This window comes from Prosopis cineraria, unplaced genomic scaffold (assembly GCF_029017545.1).
Source record: "Prosopis cineraria cultivar Desert tree isolate PC_DT_omini unplaced genomic scaffold, ASM2901754v1 PC4, whole genome shotgun sequence".
NCBI lineage: Eukaryota > Viridiplantae > Streptophyta > Magnoliopsida > Fabales > Fabaceae > Prosopis > Prosopis cineraria.
Window position 1 is genome coordinate 32,351,679 of NW_026555335.1, and position 15,086 is coordinate 32,366,764.

Here is a 15,086-nt window from a genome sequence, read left to right on the forward strand (position 1 = left end):
TAGCACCAGAAGCTCCTTCGTGCACTACCTCCCCGACAGCTTAGCATCCCACAGCAACCGTTGGCACAAACAAAGACGAAGAGAAATGATGCAGCAAACAGGGAAGACAAAACAGCGAGCATAGAGACGACATGCATGGCTCCGCAACGACAATCCCATGATGGCTAGTGATTATATGAGTGACAGAGGTAACAGCAAAGACTGAGAAGAAAAGAGACGAGAGACGCAGAGGAAAGGAAAATTGCTGCGTGAACAGGGGAGGAAGGAGCTGGGTTTCGAAAATCCTTCAGCAGTTAACCACAGCAACACAATGCAGGGGAAGGATATTCCAGCGAACACTCATAGCTGCTTGGACGGAGGAGGAAGATGAAGTCTCCAGCAGCACGCGCACACCCACAGACGCCGATGTCGGATGGAAGAGAAAATAGCTAAGGGACGTGCTGCACAGGGAAGGAAATGGATGGTCTTAAAAAATGAAGAAGGAAGATTGTCAGCTCCCTGAACCACCGCCACAGTGAACGGACGGTGACTCCCCAGCGGCCGATAGCACCTGAGCAGAAATGAGGAGGAAGAAAGGCGGTGGATGAAGTCTCTCGAATCCCTCGTGTCACTGCCAGAGCCAGAAAATGAGAAGAGGAAGAAAAGAAAAATCTGCCCTTCCTTTTTTGCACATGTACGTATATATATATATATATATATATAAAATTTGTTTTTTTATTAATAAAAATAGTAATTTCCTAAAGCACAAAACACTTCTCAAATGTAAGCAATTTGAAAAAAAAAAATCAAAGAGCTAATGGGTTATTTTTATTTTTTTATATTTATAATTTTCACAAGATCAACATTTTCTCTTGAGATAGTTGTTCCAAGAATTATTAAAATATAATCAAATACTCAATCATAAATTTTAATCCTAATTTAAACTCTTTAGTTATTACATTATTTGTCCACTTTCACTACACTAATACTCCTCCTTATTATAATTATTCCTAACATTAATAAAATACACTCAAAACAAATTATTACCTATATAATTTATCATTATTATTTCATTCATTCATTTATTATTATTTTAACTTAAAATTTTATGGTTGTTACAACGATAATGCTAAATTTGGCTCGAGGGCGTATTTCTTTCCATTTGGTTTCTGTGCCAACATACATATATCAATTTGTGTTCAATTATTGTCTTTCTATATTGGTTGCTAAATCGCCCAAGTTTTGGGTATTCACTCCTAATTGGCCCATTTGACGCCATGCTTCCTGGTTTATTCCAATCTGATTAGCAAAGACTTTCCCATCGCATACTTTTGCTTTTAGAACTTTCAATAAACTATTTGAATATATTCACAAGTCAGCTAAATCTATTAATTTTAATTGGGTTAAATGGTAAAAATATTCAAAAACTTTTTCTCTAAAGGCACCTACATCCTAAACTTTTTTTAGAGCATTTTTACTTTACAAGTTTTAAAAATAAAACACTTTTGCCCCATTATTAAAAATCTCTAACGGTGACTGTTAACTGAAGTTTGAAGAAGGTATTTTATAATTTTTTCCTCCTTTGTTTTTGTGTGTTTTGGTCTTCATTTTCATTCATTGGAAGAAGGAAAGTTAAAGAATTCACTAAAAAATGAAATTAGAGACTAAACATAGAAGTAAAGAGGAAAAAAAATATAAAAATATTCTTGGTCAAGCTTGAGTTTAATGGTTAACGTTAGGAATTTTTAATAGTGGGGCAAAAATGCTTTATTTTTGAAACTTTCAAAGTAAAAATGCTTTAAAATAATTCTAAGATGTCAGGCACCTTTAGAGACACTACTACAAAAAAGGAAATATTGAATGGTTTTTTTGTTGCCTATATTGGATGCTTATAAACTGTTCAACATGACACTGTTATATATTGATAAAAAAAAATATTGAATAGTTACAATCCAATATTATAATATTGGACAGTTTAAACACCCGTCTAATATAGTGTCCAAATGAGTGGTAAAGGAAAAGTATATATTAGACAGTTATTCACCAAAACTGTCCAATATAAGTGACATATTAGACAGTTATCACCAGAACTATCTAATATAAGTAACATATTAGCCAGCTATCATGATAACCATCTAATATATTGTCTAATATTGAATGGTTGTGGTCATAACCGTCCAATATATTGAAATTTTTTTACTACCCTGGCTGCATTTCTTGCAACCCCTTGTAACAATATAATGTAAATACATATGAGTGCAATCCAATCCAGTCCAACACATAATTATACTAAATTAAATTCAATTATAGTAAACTAATAATTTTATTAAAATAAAAAAAATTATTTCTTATACAATTGCTCAATATAATACCAAGTAAAATAAAGTTGTTTATTATACTAAAACAAAATTATTCTAAATTATAAAATATAAATGAGAAAACTAAAATAAAAATATGCATTTCACTTATTTTTGGCTCACAACTGAAAAATGCACTCAAACCATTCCTCAATAACTTCGTTAATGTGACAATTCTTAAATTCTTTCCAGTATGAATTGGGATAATACCACAATAATGTAATATGATAACAAAATTAATTACTTCAGAAAATTAAAATTCATAATCACATATAATTGAATCTATATTACATAAATATCGTAGCGGGGATTAGAGTCATCCCATGAGTGATGATGTCTTTGAGAAATCTTATCATGCAATATCTACAATCGTCATTATATGCTATTTGTCATGGGCGTTGCATAGAAAACCAATAAACATGTTATTGAATTAATTAAAAAAATTAGTATTGATTGTTAAAAATAGTACTAATAAGTATCGTTATTATCTTCTAATTAGGGTAGACTAATTCATATGACTTGTACCTTAATAGTACATGCAAGTTCTTTTCAGTGTAATAAAGCACCATGCCTTAATAAGAAAGAAAATAAGTTGAAATTAGAAATTCAAAATGAAAAAAATAGAAATATTAATCAAAATATAATCTTAAAAGTTAAATAATTCCATCATATTTGGTCTATTATCTGGTTATCTACTAGCAAAACTCAGATAGTAAAACTTTACAATTTTAACAGTAGCCAGCTTAATGCTAATCAGTATCTAGTAGCTCTTAGAACAATTTGAAAGCACATGTCATGACACTTAAAATGATAAGATAAATAAGTTAATTAGGATACCACTAAATTCATCCTTATACATAAGGTACTAGAAATAACATCTCCATAGTAGGGTTCTTTGCCTCAAAGTACTTTGCTAATATTTGAGCTTGGCCATGCCATACCTTGGTAGTGATGTTGTGATGAGTAAAAACATTTTGAGGATAGATAGAGACAAACTTTAATGCAAGATCACTAAGGATGATAAAATTTTAATATAGGTACCTAAATGAAAAAAATAAACAATTAGTTATATTATCCTATATTAAGTTTAAAATATAGTAAAAGGTCATATAAACAATAGATAAAATGCCTTCGACTAGCATCAATCTCAAATGCCGACTGTTCAATCAACAAATTTAAGATGTAAGTTAGAAAAATGACATGATAATATAATAAATCATTTAATAAACTAATTAATATTATAAATACATATATTACCACAACCTGCTTCTATATGAAATCATCGAGGCTGAATCTACATCGTGTCAATTATTAATTGATAATCCTAAATGTCCCCTAGTCACAGCCTCGATATAACTGGAGAATTTATGCTTGTTAGTCCTAATTGGTTGACCCTTTGAATTCTATTGAAGAGAATATTTTTGCCCAGCTAACCATCTTTTATTAACCTCACCTATCAATATCAAGCCTTTTCTAATTGATGTAGACATAGTTTCTTAAGCATTTTTAGCCAATAGAGGGATGATCACCTGTCAGTGAGTCAAGAAGTGTGTCAATCGGTGAGTCAAGGGGCAAATTGGTGGCACTAGGAGGTATCCAATAGGTTATTGGTTAGAGTGGGGTCACTAAGTCCCTTAGGTGATATTTTTTGAGCCATTTACTTGTAATGAAATATTTAGAAGATAAAACATGAATAGTAATTAAAAAAATTAAAACACACAAGGCACAAATAAAATATAAATAGTAATTAAGAAAATTAAAATACAAAAAGCACAAATAAAACATAAATAGTAATTAAAACAATTGATCATTACAAGATTAAGTCGATTATTTTCTTTTCCTTGACTTCTTTTGAACTTTTTCTACCTTGATAGCTTGCTTTAATTTCTTCATCTTCTCTTTCATTCTTTTGCCCCTCTTTGAAATCTAAATACTTTTATTGTGATCATGTCTTATATAGTTGGAATCATCTTCAATGAGATTGCTTTCAAGAGCAGTTCCTTCAAATGGATCATCCTCAACAACATCAATCATCTCTCTATTTGTTTTGTTTAACAATAAAAAAAATGGACCAATTTTGCTTTGTAGGATCAAAAACATGAAATACTTGTTTAGCCTATGATACTAAAATAAAAGGCTCATTTTTATTTCCATACCTTGTAAGATTCACATGTATGAACCCAGACGACGCATCAATTTAAAGACCACTTTTATAATCAACCCAATTACAACTAACTAATGAAACTTTAAAATTAACATAGTCCAACTCCCAATATTTAAGCAAGGACATGTTACTGGTCGTGATTTGAGTATAGAGTCAATATTTGGTGGTTTTGACAATTCAAGCAATATTTTCAATCTCCAATATCTCTAACTGTTAAATTTAGCTTTTAATTATTTCAATTCTATGATCCTAAGTGAGTTCTACAAGTTAAAGAAATTGACCTACCTAAATTTGTCATGCATCGGCTTTATTGGGCAGATACCAAAAGTGATTTCTTAACTGACCGAGTTAGTTACTCTGGATGTCTTGTCTCTTTTATGGTTAACAATAATTAATGAGCTCAAACTTGAGAATCCAAATTTGAGAATGCTTATTCAGGATCTTACCAGTATTAAGCAATTTTATCTAGATGGTGTAACTATATCAGGTCAGGGATACGAATGGGGTGATGCTTTGTCATCTCTTACTAGTCTTCAAGAATTAAGCATCTTAAACTACAATCTTTCATGTCCCATTGATTCTTTTCTCTAAATAATGAAGCTCCTCTCAATAATTCGTCTTGGTTTGAATGATTTGTTAACCACGGTGCCAGACTTCTCTGGTAATTTTTCAAATCTGGCAAGATTGGGCCTTCGTTCTTGTAGGTTGAGTGGAAGATTTCCACTAAATGTCTTCTTGGTAAAAACATTGACCTTTATTGATATATCTTATAATATTGGTCTTAATGGTTCTCTCCCAAACTTCCCATTGAATGGATCTCTCCAAACCTTAGTAGTAGAAGAGAAAGTAGGGTATCTGTTTGTAATAGTGTCTTGCAGCCTTCTAAATAGTTTATTACTATTTATAGTGTATGTACAAAACCCTAGATTTACTATTCCTGCCACATGGCAGATAAGGAATATACAGAGTATGTACAAAGAGGTTAAAATCATAGACAACTAGGTAAAATTGTTCTGGACCATTTTAAATGTAAAGCCTACTATTGGGCCTTTATGAGGCAACTAAGCCCAATATGTATTAGGTCTAAAACACTGAACCAGTTTTGTTTCTACATGCCCTCGCAATTGAAGGATTGGTGGCTTCTGAAGACTAAGTTTGACCAGAAATGCCCAATGCTTCGAGTGAGATAAGGCCTTTGTAAAAAGGTCTGTGATTTGCTTAGTGGAAGGTACATAACGTACAGAGAGTTGTCTTCCAAGCACTCTATCTCGAACAAAGTAGACATCTAACTCGATGTGCTTCGATCTGGCTTGGTAGACTAGATTCAATGCAAGAGCAGTAGCATTGAGATTATCGTACCATGCTATCGGAGGTTCACGAAGATACAGTCTGAGTTCTTTGGTAAAGGATTGAATCAACGAAAGTTTTGAAGCTAGATCTGCTAGGGCTCTGTACTTTAATTCAGTACTTGATCGGGCTACCACATAGTGTTTCTTGCCTGACGAAGAAATTAAAGAGCTACCAAAGAAAACACAGTATCCCCCCACCGATTGGCAATCATCTAGACAAACAGCCCAATCGGCATCCAAAAACCCCTGTAAGGTGAGATGATTGCTTGGTTTAATGTACAACCTCAGATCTTTAGTTCCCTTGAGATATCTTAATACTCATTTCAGTCCTTTCCAGTGAGTGTCTCGTGGTGCACTTAACTATTGACTCAACTTGTTTATAGAGAACATTATATCCGGTCGAGTATGAACTAAGTATTATAGTAAACCTCTGATTTATCTGTAAAGAGTTGGATCTTTAAGAAGAGTACCTTCATCTCTAGAAAAATGATGATTTACAACCATAGGAGTTGGAACTGAGGACACATTTGACATGCCACACTTCTTTAGAATATTTAAGATATATCATTCTTGTTTTAGATATAGTCCTGATTCATCTCTGTAAGCCTCAATACCTAGAAAATGGTGAAGTTGACCTAGATCCTTTAAGGAAAAATAGCCATTGAGCTCCTTTATGAACAGATTTAAGACTATAGGTAAATTACCAGTGATAATGATGTCATTCACATAAATCAGAACAAACATAATCACTTTATCATGCTTTAGAAAGAACTTTGATGAGTTATACTTTGAGTAAAGAAAGCCCCAGTCAATTAGAGTCTTTTTAAGCTTATCAAAAACCAAGCTCTTGGTGCTTATTTTAAACCATAAATTGCCTTTTTAAGTAGAGACACATGATGTGAAAATTTAAAATTAACAAACCCTTCAGGTTATCACATTAAGACTTGCTCTAGCAAATCTCCATTGAGAAATACATTATTGATGTCCAGTTATCGAATTTGCCACCTGAAAGTTACTGCAATAGTAAGAATAAATCTGAGTGTAGATACTTTAAGAACAGGACTAAATGTCTCATCAAAATCAACACTAGGACTTTGCTAAAATCCTTTGGCCATCGGTCTAGCCTTGTGTTTTTGAAGTGAATCGTCTGCATTAAGTTTTATCTTAAAGACCCATCTACAGCCTATAAGATTCCTTTAACCAGAATAGGGTACCAATTCCCATGTCTTGTTTAGAAGAAAAGCATCATATTCACTTTACATTGCCTTTTTCTAGCTTTCTGACCAAAAGACCTCTGCAACTAATCTAGGTTCACATAGTTCAAAGGGAGTGTCAGTAGTGATAGCACCAACATAGGGTGCTTTAGGTTTGGAAATGCTTGTTTTACTTTAAGTTATCATAGAGTGCTTGTTTGTAGAAACAAGCTGCATATCTTTGGAATCTGCTGAATCATTAGCTTGAATATTCTGTGACTGTGGTGAAGTAATTGAGTATTCTGAATCTTGTTCAAGACTAACATTACTATCATCTTTACTTGTCTCAGATGCAATAGGTGTAAGAACACCTTGTGATGAGCTTGAGGGAGATGTTGTTGATACACGAAAAGTAGGAGGTGTTATTGTGACAGATTCTGAATTCATATCACCAAAAGAAATAGAACGAGCAATGTCATTTGCACATTTTCTTTAGACAGTAGCTAGACTCTGTTTAAAGAATGCTCCTGGATGAATAACTTAATTTTTATGTATGTTTCACTTGTTAATAAACCCTATTTCAAAAGGAAATTCAGCCTCATTAAACATAACATGTCTAGATATATATATTCTGCCCATAGGTTTAAGACACTTATATTCTTTATGAGCACTGCTATATCCAATGAAAACATACTTGGTTGATCGAAATTGTAATTTATGCTGATTATAAGGTCTAAGATAGGGATAATAAGCTGAACCAAAAACCTTCAATCTGTGATAGTCAGGGTGTGTACCAAATAGATAGTAATAAGGAGATATACCACCTAGAACAGTAGAAGGCAAGACATTAATAAGCTCTTTAGTAGTACTGAAAGCTTCCCACCAATAGAATAAAGGCATTTTAGCTTGAGCAAGTAGAGATAGACCCATTTCAACAACATGTCTATGTTTTCTTTTAGCTCTTTCATTTTGAGTAGATGTATGTAAACATGAATGTCTGAACCGAATACTAGAGTCTTTGTAGTTCCTTAGTGAAGCTTCTGTATTCTCCTCCCTAATTACTCTGAATCATTTTGATTTTGGTGTCAAACTAATTTTCTACTAATTTTTTAAACTGAATGAATGTATTTAAAGCTTCATCCTTGGATTTTAAAGGAAAGATCCAAGAATAGCGACTATAATCATCAACAAACAATATGTAATACTGAAAACCATTTATAGAAACAAGAGGTGATGGACCCCATAAATCTGTGTGAACCAACTCTAGTGATTTGGTGGCACATGAGATAGAGATTTTAAAGGGCAAAGTATGAAACTTTTTGTATTTGCATAATTCACAAAACAGATCCTCATTACTTGAAACTTTGAGATTACAAACACTAATAATTCTATTTAACACCCTAGGATTAGGATGTCCAGGTCTACAATGCCATAAAACTTTACTAGAAAGTAAATGATTAAGTGCTAAAAAAATCAACTTTTTCTACCGCAGTAAACATAAGTTTGACATCTGTACCACCATTCTTTTTGCCTTTTTCACAGATTTGAAACATGCCACCATCGCTAGGCTTCCCTTGAAGCATTATCACACCTGCTTCTTGATCCTTCAAAGAAACACCATGTTTATTAAATATGATATCAGCATCATTGGCAGTAGCAATTTTATAAACACTCAACAGATTCTTTTTGATATAAGGAGAATAGAGAACATTGGTCAGTTTGATAGGTGTCTGAATATTAGATTGAAGATTGGTTGAATCAATCTTTTCAACACCTATTCTGTCACCATTACCCACAATAATATTCATTTTATCATTAGGATCTATAGGGTTGTTAAGATGATTTATGTCATTGGTAACATGACTGGTTTCCCTACTATCTAAGTACCAAGCATTATCATTAACCATTTTAGGTGAAGCCTAAAAGGGAGAACTAAAACTATTAGTTGTCCCAGAATTAGATCCTGAGTTAGAGCATTGATGCTTCTTTTGATTTGGCTTTGTGAAGGTCCTGTCATAGCGATGAAACAAGTATCAACTTGATGCCCACATTTTTCACACAGTTGACATTGTGGGTGATTACTATACTTTAAATTCTTGCTATTAAAACCCCTTTTAGATCTGCCACGACCTCTAAAACCATGAAAGCCACATCTTCCTCACTAGGTGTACTGAGGAACAAACTCAGAACTAGCATAATTAACCATATTAGTCAAAATAGAGAGCTGAAAAATTTGCTATAACTGTTCCTGTCTACTTTCATAAGTAAGTAGTTCAACCTAAAATTCTATCTAGGTAATTTCTTTAGCTTCACGACTTAATTGAACCACTATAGGATTATAATCAGCATTAAGTCCAACTAAAATTTGAATAATCAGATCTGGAAGTGAAACAGGGTTACCAGCTATAGAAAGTTGCTCAGATAATTTTTTCATTTTAGCCAAATATTCAGCCATTTTCATTGTGCCTTTTCTTGTGCGTTGCAGTTCAGCCTTTAGCATGAGAACTCTTGCCTTAGTCTGAGCTCCAGCTTGCTTTCGTGCAGCTTTCTATAGTCCAGCAAATGTTGAGACACTATTCATCTGTGAAGAAATCTTCAAGCTCATGGTATTTAATAACTATCCAAACCAAAGCTGATCTGCAGTTACCCAGTCTTCAAAATCTAGGTTAATTGTTACAGTATCTTTATCCACAACAAATTGAGGGGGACACTTGGCTGTTCTATTTAGGAACCCTTCAAGCTTATGCCCTTTGATAATAGGTAAGACATGCATCTGCCATGTGAGAAAATTTGTGCCATCCAGCTTGATAGCATATGGTTGATTCATCCCATTTGAACCCCTTACGTTCTTGGGTAAGTTGTTTGCAGAGACCAAGGATTGAGACCCAGCTCCAGTAAAAGTAGAAGAGCCATCTGCAAACTTGCATGGTGATTCAACCATTGTAGTGATACTATTTACTCTGATACCAAGAAGAGAAAGTAGGGTATCTGTTTGTAATAATGGCTTGTAGCCTCTTGAATAGTTTATTGCTATTTATAGTGTATGTACAACACCTTAGGTTTACTATTCCTACCACATGGCAGACAAGGAATATACAGAGTATGTACAAAAAGGTTAAAATTGGTAGACATAGTAGGTAAAACTATTCTGGACCATTTTAAATGTAAAGTCCACTATTGGGCCTTTATGAGGCAACTAAGCCCAATATGTATTGGTTCTAAAACGCTAAACCAGTTTTGTTTCTATAGTAGTGAGTCATACAAATTTTACAGGAGATTTACCAGATTCTATCGGTAACCTGACCAACTTGTCCGAATTAGATCTTTCATATTCTCAATTTTCTGGACAACTTCTATGCTCAATTTCAAAACTCACTAAACTCACTTATCTGGACTTGTCAATGAACAACTTTAGAGGTCCAATTCCTTCGCTCGGTACAGCCAAGAAACTCACGTACTTGGACCTTTCTGATAATGTTTTAAGTAGCCAAATTTCATTACCTGGTCAATTTGAAGGACTACAAAATCTAGTCAGCATTAAGTTGCACAATAACTCCATCAATGGCAGCATTCCTTCCTCTCTTTTTATGCTCCCATCTTTGCAAATCATTGATCTTTCCAACAATCAATTCAATCAATTGGGTGAGTTCTCAAGTGTGCCTTCCTCGGTATTAAATTCCCTCGATTTGAGCAACAATGATTTATCAGGTCTTATTCCATGGTCTATCTTTTAACCCAGAGGAATCATTGATCTCCAACTTTCTTCAAACAAGTTCAATGGGTCAATGCTACTAGATATGCTTGTGAATCTCAGAAATTTGACTACGCTAGATTTGTCACACAATAGCTTGTCAATCAACATGAACATGTCAAAATCTCACCTGTCTTCCTTTCCCACCTAAGATTGGCTCGTTGCAAGTTGGAGACTTTCCCTAGTTTCTTAAGATACCAGCTCAAATTAACTAATGTGGACCTTTCAGATAACCAAATACGAGGTCAAATACCCACCTGGATTTGGAAACTTCAAAGTCTCATTTACCTTAATCTTTCTCATAATCTACTGACTGATTTTGAAAGACCGTTATCAATTTTGAGTTCTAATTTAGCACCCCTCTTGGTCCTCGACCTTCATGACAACTGTATCAGAGGGCCAATTCCTCTTTAGCCTAAGGGTGCTGTCTATTTGGACTACTCAACCAATAGATTCGACTCTGTTGTAATCCCAGCTAATGCAAGTGTTTACTGGGCTTCCGCAATGTTCATCTCTCTATCAAATAATTCTTTTCAAGGTAGCATTCCTAAATTCTTGTGCAATTTTTCAAGTCTTGAAGTGCTTGATCTTTCCCACAATAACTTTTCTGGTAAAATTCCCCCATGTTTAACGAAAATGAGCGAGATCCTTGGAGTATTAACTCTGTGAGAAAACAACCTTATAGGTGGCATACCTGACAAATTTTCAACAATGTGTGCTTTAAGGACACTGGATCTCCATGGAAATCAATTAGATGGATCAATGCCAAAGTCTCTAGCTAATTGCATGAGATTGAAGGTGCTAGACCTTGGAAACAATCGTGTTATAGATGGCTTTCCATGTTCATTGAAGAAAATATCCATGCTTCATGTCTTGGTCTTGCGATAAAACAGGTTCCATGGTTCCATCGGATGCCCAAATGCCATTGATACCTGGCATATGCTTCACATTGCCGATCTAGCTTTCAACAATTTTACTGGTAAACTAGCATTAAAATCCCTGGCAACATGGGAAGGAATGATGCCCAAACAACTGCAAATACTACAACTTTGGTTGGTTTGGATATTTATTATCAGGATACGGTGACTATTAGTAGTAAAGGTCAAATGGTGCAGTGGGTTAAAATTTTAAACTTCGCCATTGCTATTGACTTCTCATCTAACTTTCTTGAAGGGCCAATACCAGAAGAATTGATGAATTTTAAAGCAATATATACTCTCAACTTGTCGAATAATGCCCTCTCTGGCCAGATACCATCATCTATTGAGAATTTGAGGGAGCTTGAGTCATTAGACCTGTCAAACAACTCATTGACGGAGGAAATACCAGCACAAACGGCAAATTTGTATTTTCCTTCATCCTTGAACCTCTCATATAATCATCTAGAGGGGATAATTCCATCTAATACTCAGATTCAATCTTTTGATGCATATTCGTTCATAGGCAATGTCGGGTTATGTGGACCTCCTTTGACCCCAAATTGTAGTAGCGATGAAACACCAGGGATTTCACGATCATCTCACTCTGGGAGTTCAATTGATTGGAATTTCATAAGCGTCGAATTGGGATTTGTTTTTGGCATTGGCATTGTTCTTTTGCCTCTAGCTTTTTGGAAGCCTTGGAGAATATGGTACTGGCAACATATGGATGACCTGCTTTATAAGATCTTCCCACAACTGTATGTTGTGTATGAACGTCGTGGAGGGAAGAATTACAGAACTCTAAGGTGGAAGTCTCACTAATCTGCATTTATGGCGCATTCTCATCATCTTCCAATATTATGCTTTCCTTGGTGTTTGGTTTTGAATTAAAATATTATATCCTTTTATTACCTTTTCCTGTTTCTTTTATCTTCTATTTTTAGATACTTGTGCGTGTCACATCATTTAAAATTCATAAAAATTGGGCTAATCTTACAAAAGTAGAGACTTGGTGCTTGAGGCCATATTTGATATGGAGAATTTATGAGTTTATACTTGAGAAGGAAATTATTAGGTTGTCTATGAGTGAATATAAAATAATTCAAAAAGTCTTATATCAAATAAAGTTAGTTTTGAAATTATTATATAATTAAAAAAAAAAGAACTTATAAACTTAAATCTAGAGATTTTGAGTTAATATACAATATCTTTCCACTACTCTTACCCATTTTTTGGTAGTCTCTCCCCATATTTAACAAAGACAAAATACTTTGTTATTACCTGTAGTGGTTTTATTTACTAATCTAATCTCAAGTAAATGTGCAGAAATCTAGCATCTTTTATCTGATATCAGAGTGAGATTAATTTCCAACATCAAATTCTCAAATTAACGCTAAGACAAGTTTTTTTTTTTTAAACGTTGAATTGGAATGGTGCATCTGTTAATTTTCATGGAAAATTCAGGGCCCTGCACAAGGGACATATCCATTGACACATGCATGCACTGGCTTTTCTTCTAGCCATATGCACTATTTCCTGTTCATTGAAGCTTCCTATCCTTTTCATCGTTTTTCCCCCACTTTGAACGCTTGTCACATGATTGACCTTACTGATCGATTACTGGTTCCACTTCAATCAAGTCAATGAAATTAAATTAGAAGGATCACTTTTCCACGACATAATAAGAGTAATTGTGGTCTATTTGACCTTTAAAAAAACCAAAGAAAAAAAAAACTTTCGAAACCTATAATTTTTAATGGGACCCTTATAGCTGGGAAGCAATAATTTATATAAATGAGTTTAATGTCGCTTCTTGCACATATAGGTTATTTCTAACTTCATCTGAGTCAACATAAAACTTTTTTTAGGAATTACTACAATAGTTGGGGAAAGTATGTACAAGGACATTGAATGGATCGTGATTCAAGCCTTCAAGGCAGATATTCTATGACACATACGATGCGTCAATATTAGAATCAGAACCAATAGTTGACTTTTTTATTGCTCCAGTAATTGCTAATTACCATGCATTGATTTTTATGTATATTCTCCTATGACATAAAGCACTCTAAACAAAATTGCTTGGAAGATCTACACTGTTTTAAAAAAAAATTCTGTAACCTTGTATTAAAAAAGGATAATTGAAGATAAACACTTGAATCGCAAAAGTTGAAATTTATATTTTTCTTTGGAGAAAGGTATTTTGTCCCAAGATAAGTGTATTATAAATTTTAAAAAAGAGTAGCAAAAATTTGAAAGAATTTTGAATAAGAACTAGGGATATGACTTAATTATTAGCAAGTTTTAAAAAATTTTAAAACTTCAGTTTTATCTAGAGGGTAAAAATAAAAATAATTTTAGCTGTGAAAAAACTAAAGCACCTTTCATTTATTATGCATAATCACTAATTATTAATTTTTTTATTTTTTTTATTAATTTACTAATATACGTGGCAAATTAAATAAGTTGACATGTTAATAATTATATAAAACTTAACATTAGATGTTCAATCATAAACAACAATATTAATTGCTAAATTATTAACTGTATTTGTTAATTTATTAATATCCATTGTAAATTATTGATAGGTCTTGTAATTTAATAACATTAATTTTAAATTACTAACAACTCTTACAATTTATAATTAATGTTAGTAAATTAATAAGTAAAATTAGCAAATTAACAACTAATGTTATTATTTATTTGACAAACAAATGTAATTTATAAGTAATATTAATAAATTAATAAATAAAATAAGAAACTTAACAATTAGAAAAATTAAAATTTCAAACCTTTTTAAAACCCATTAATAATGAAATTACATTCTTGATATTATTTTAAATTTACGAAATTTCCCTTGCAATATCCCGAAGCCCCATAAATGAGAAATTGAGTAGTGAGAACAAGGTGCCTCTAGCCCGTGTGGTGTGGGAGAGAGTAATGGCTTTTCGGCCTTTACAGCCATTATTTAAAAGTCATGATAAAGGGGGTCGTCGATCGACATTGAAATGCGCGGACAATTACGTGTCGTACTGGGGATACTAATCTCTGCTGACGCTTTGTTCGAGAAAATGAGTGCTGATGGAGCGAGGATGGGTGAAAATATGTCCGTACTAAATGTAGAACTGATAATTCACAAGCTTATTTTGAGTTCAATTTAAATTAAATTTATTTAAATCAAATATAAAATATAAAAAAATTCATATAATTTAGTCCAACTTCAATTTTTTTGGAGCAAGTTCAAACTAATCTATCAAATTTACTTTAAATTACCAACTTTAATAAAATATTTGGCACGGGGAATCACCATTACATTATTCATGTGAGATAATGAGCACTCCTATTTTCATTACTATTCTTTTTCTCATTTCAT

The 15,086-nt window shown here is 33.2% G+C and overlaps 2 protein-coding genes across 2 annotated transcripts; both read left to right on the plus strand.

Annotated features, from left to right (window-relative positions):
- The first annotated feature begins 10,119 nt into the window (after positions 1–10,119).
- On the plus strand, positions 10,120–11,681 carry LOC129308960 (receptor-like protein 35). Its single transcript, XM_054950315.1, has 3 exons — positions 10,120–10,156; positions 10,316–10,684; positions 11,479–11,681. The coding sequence occupies exons 1-3, from the start codon at positions 10,120–10,122 to the stop codon at positions 11,679–11,681; spliced, it is 609 nt and encodes a 202-aa protein (XP_054806290.1).
- A 119-nt stretch (positions 11,682–11,800) lies between these two features.
- LOC129308961 (putative receptor like protein 25) lies at positions 11,801–12,535 on the plus strand. Its single transcript, XM_054950316.1, has one exon. The coding sequence runs from the start codon at positions 11,801–11,803 to the stop codon at positions 12,533–12,535; it is 735 nt and encodes a 244-aa protein (XP_054806291.1).
- Positions 12,536–15,086: the final 2,551 nt, after the last annotated feature.

Bases quoted from the DNA above. Each gene is read 5' to 3' on its own strand.
- LOC129308960 (XM_054950315.1), top strand. From the start codon at position 10,120: ATGGCAGACAAGGAATATACAGAGTATGTACAAAAAG. The intron at 10,157-10,315 runs GTTAAAATTGGT...CAAATTTTACAG, and splicing joins TACAGAGTATGTACAAAAAG to GAGATTTACCAGATTCTATC. The intron at 10,685-11,478 runs GTGAGTTCTCAA...ACAACCTTATAG, and splicing joins CAATCAATTCAATCAATTGG to GTGGCATACCTGACAAATTT.
- LOC129308961 (XM_054950316.1), top strand. From the start codon at position 11,801: ATGGGAAGGAATGATGCCCAAACAACTGCAAATACTACAACTTTGGTT.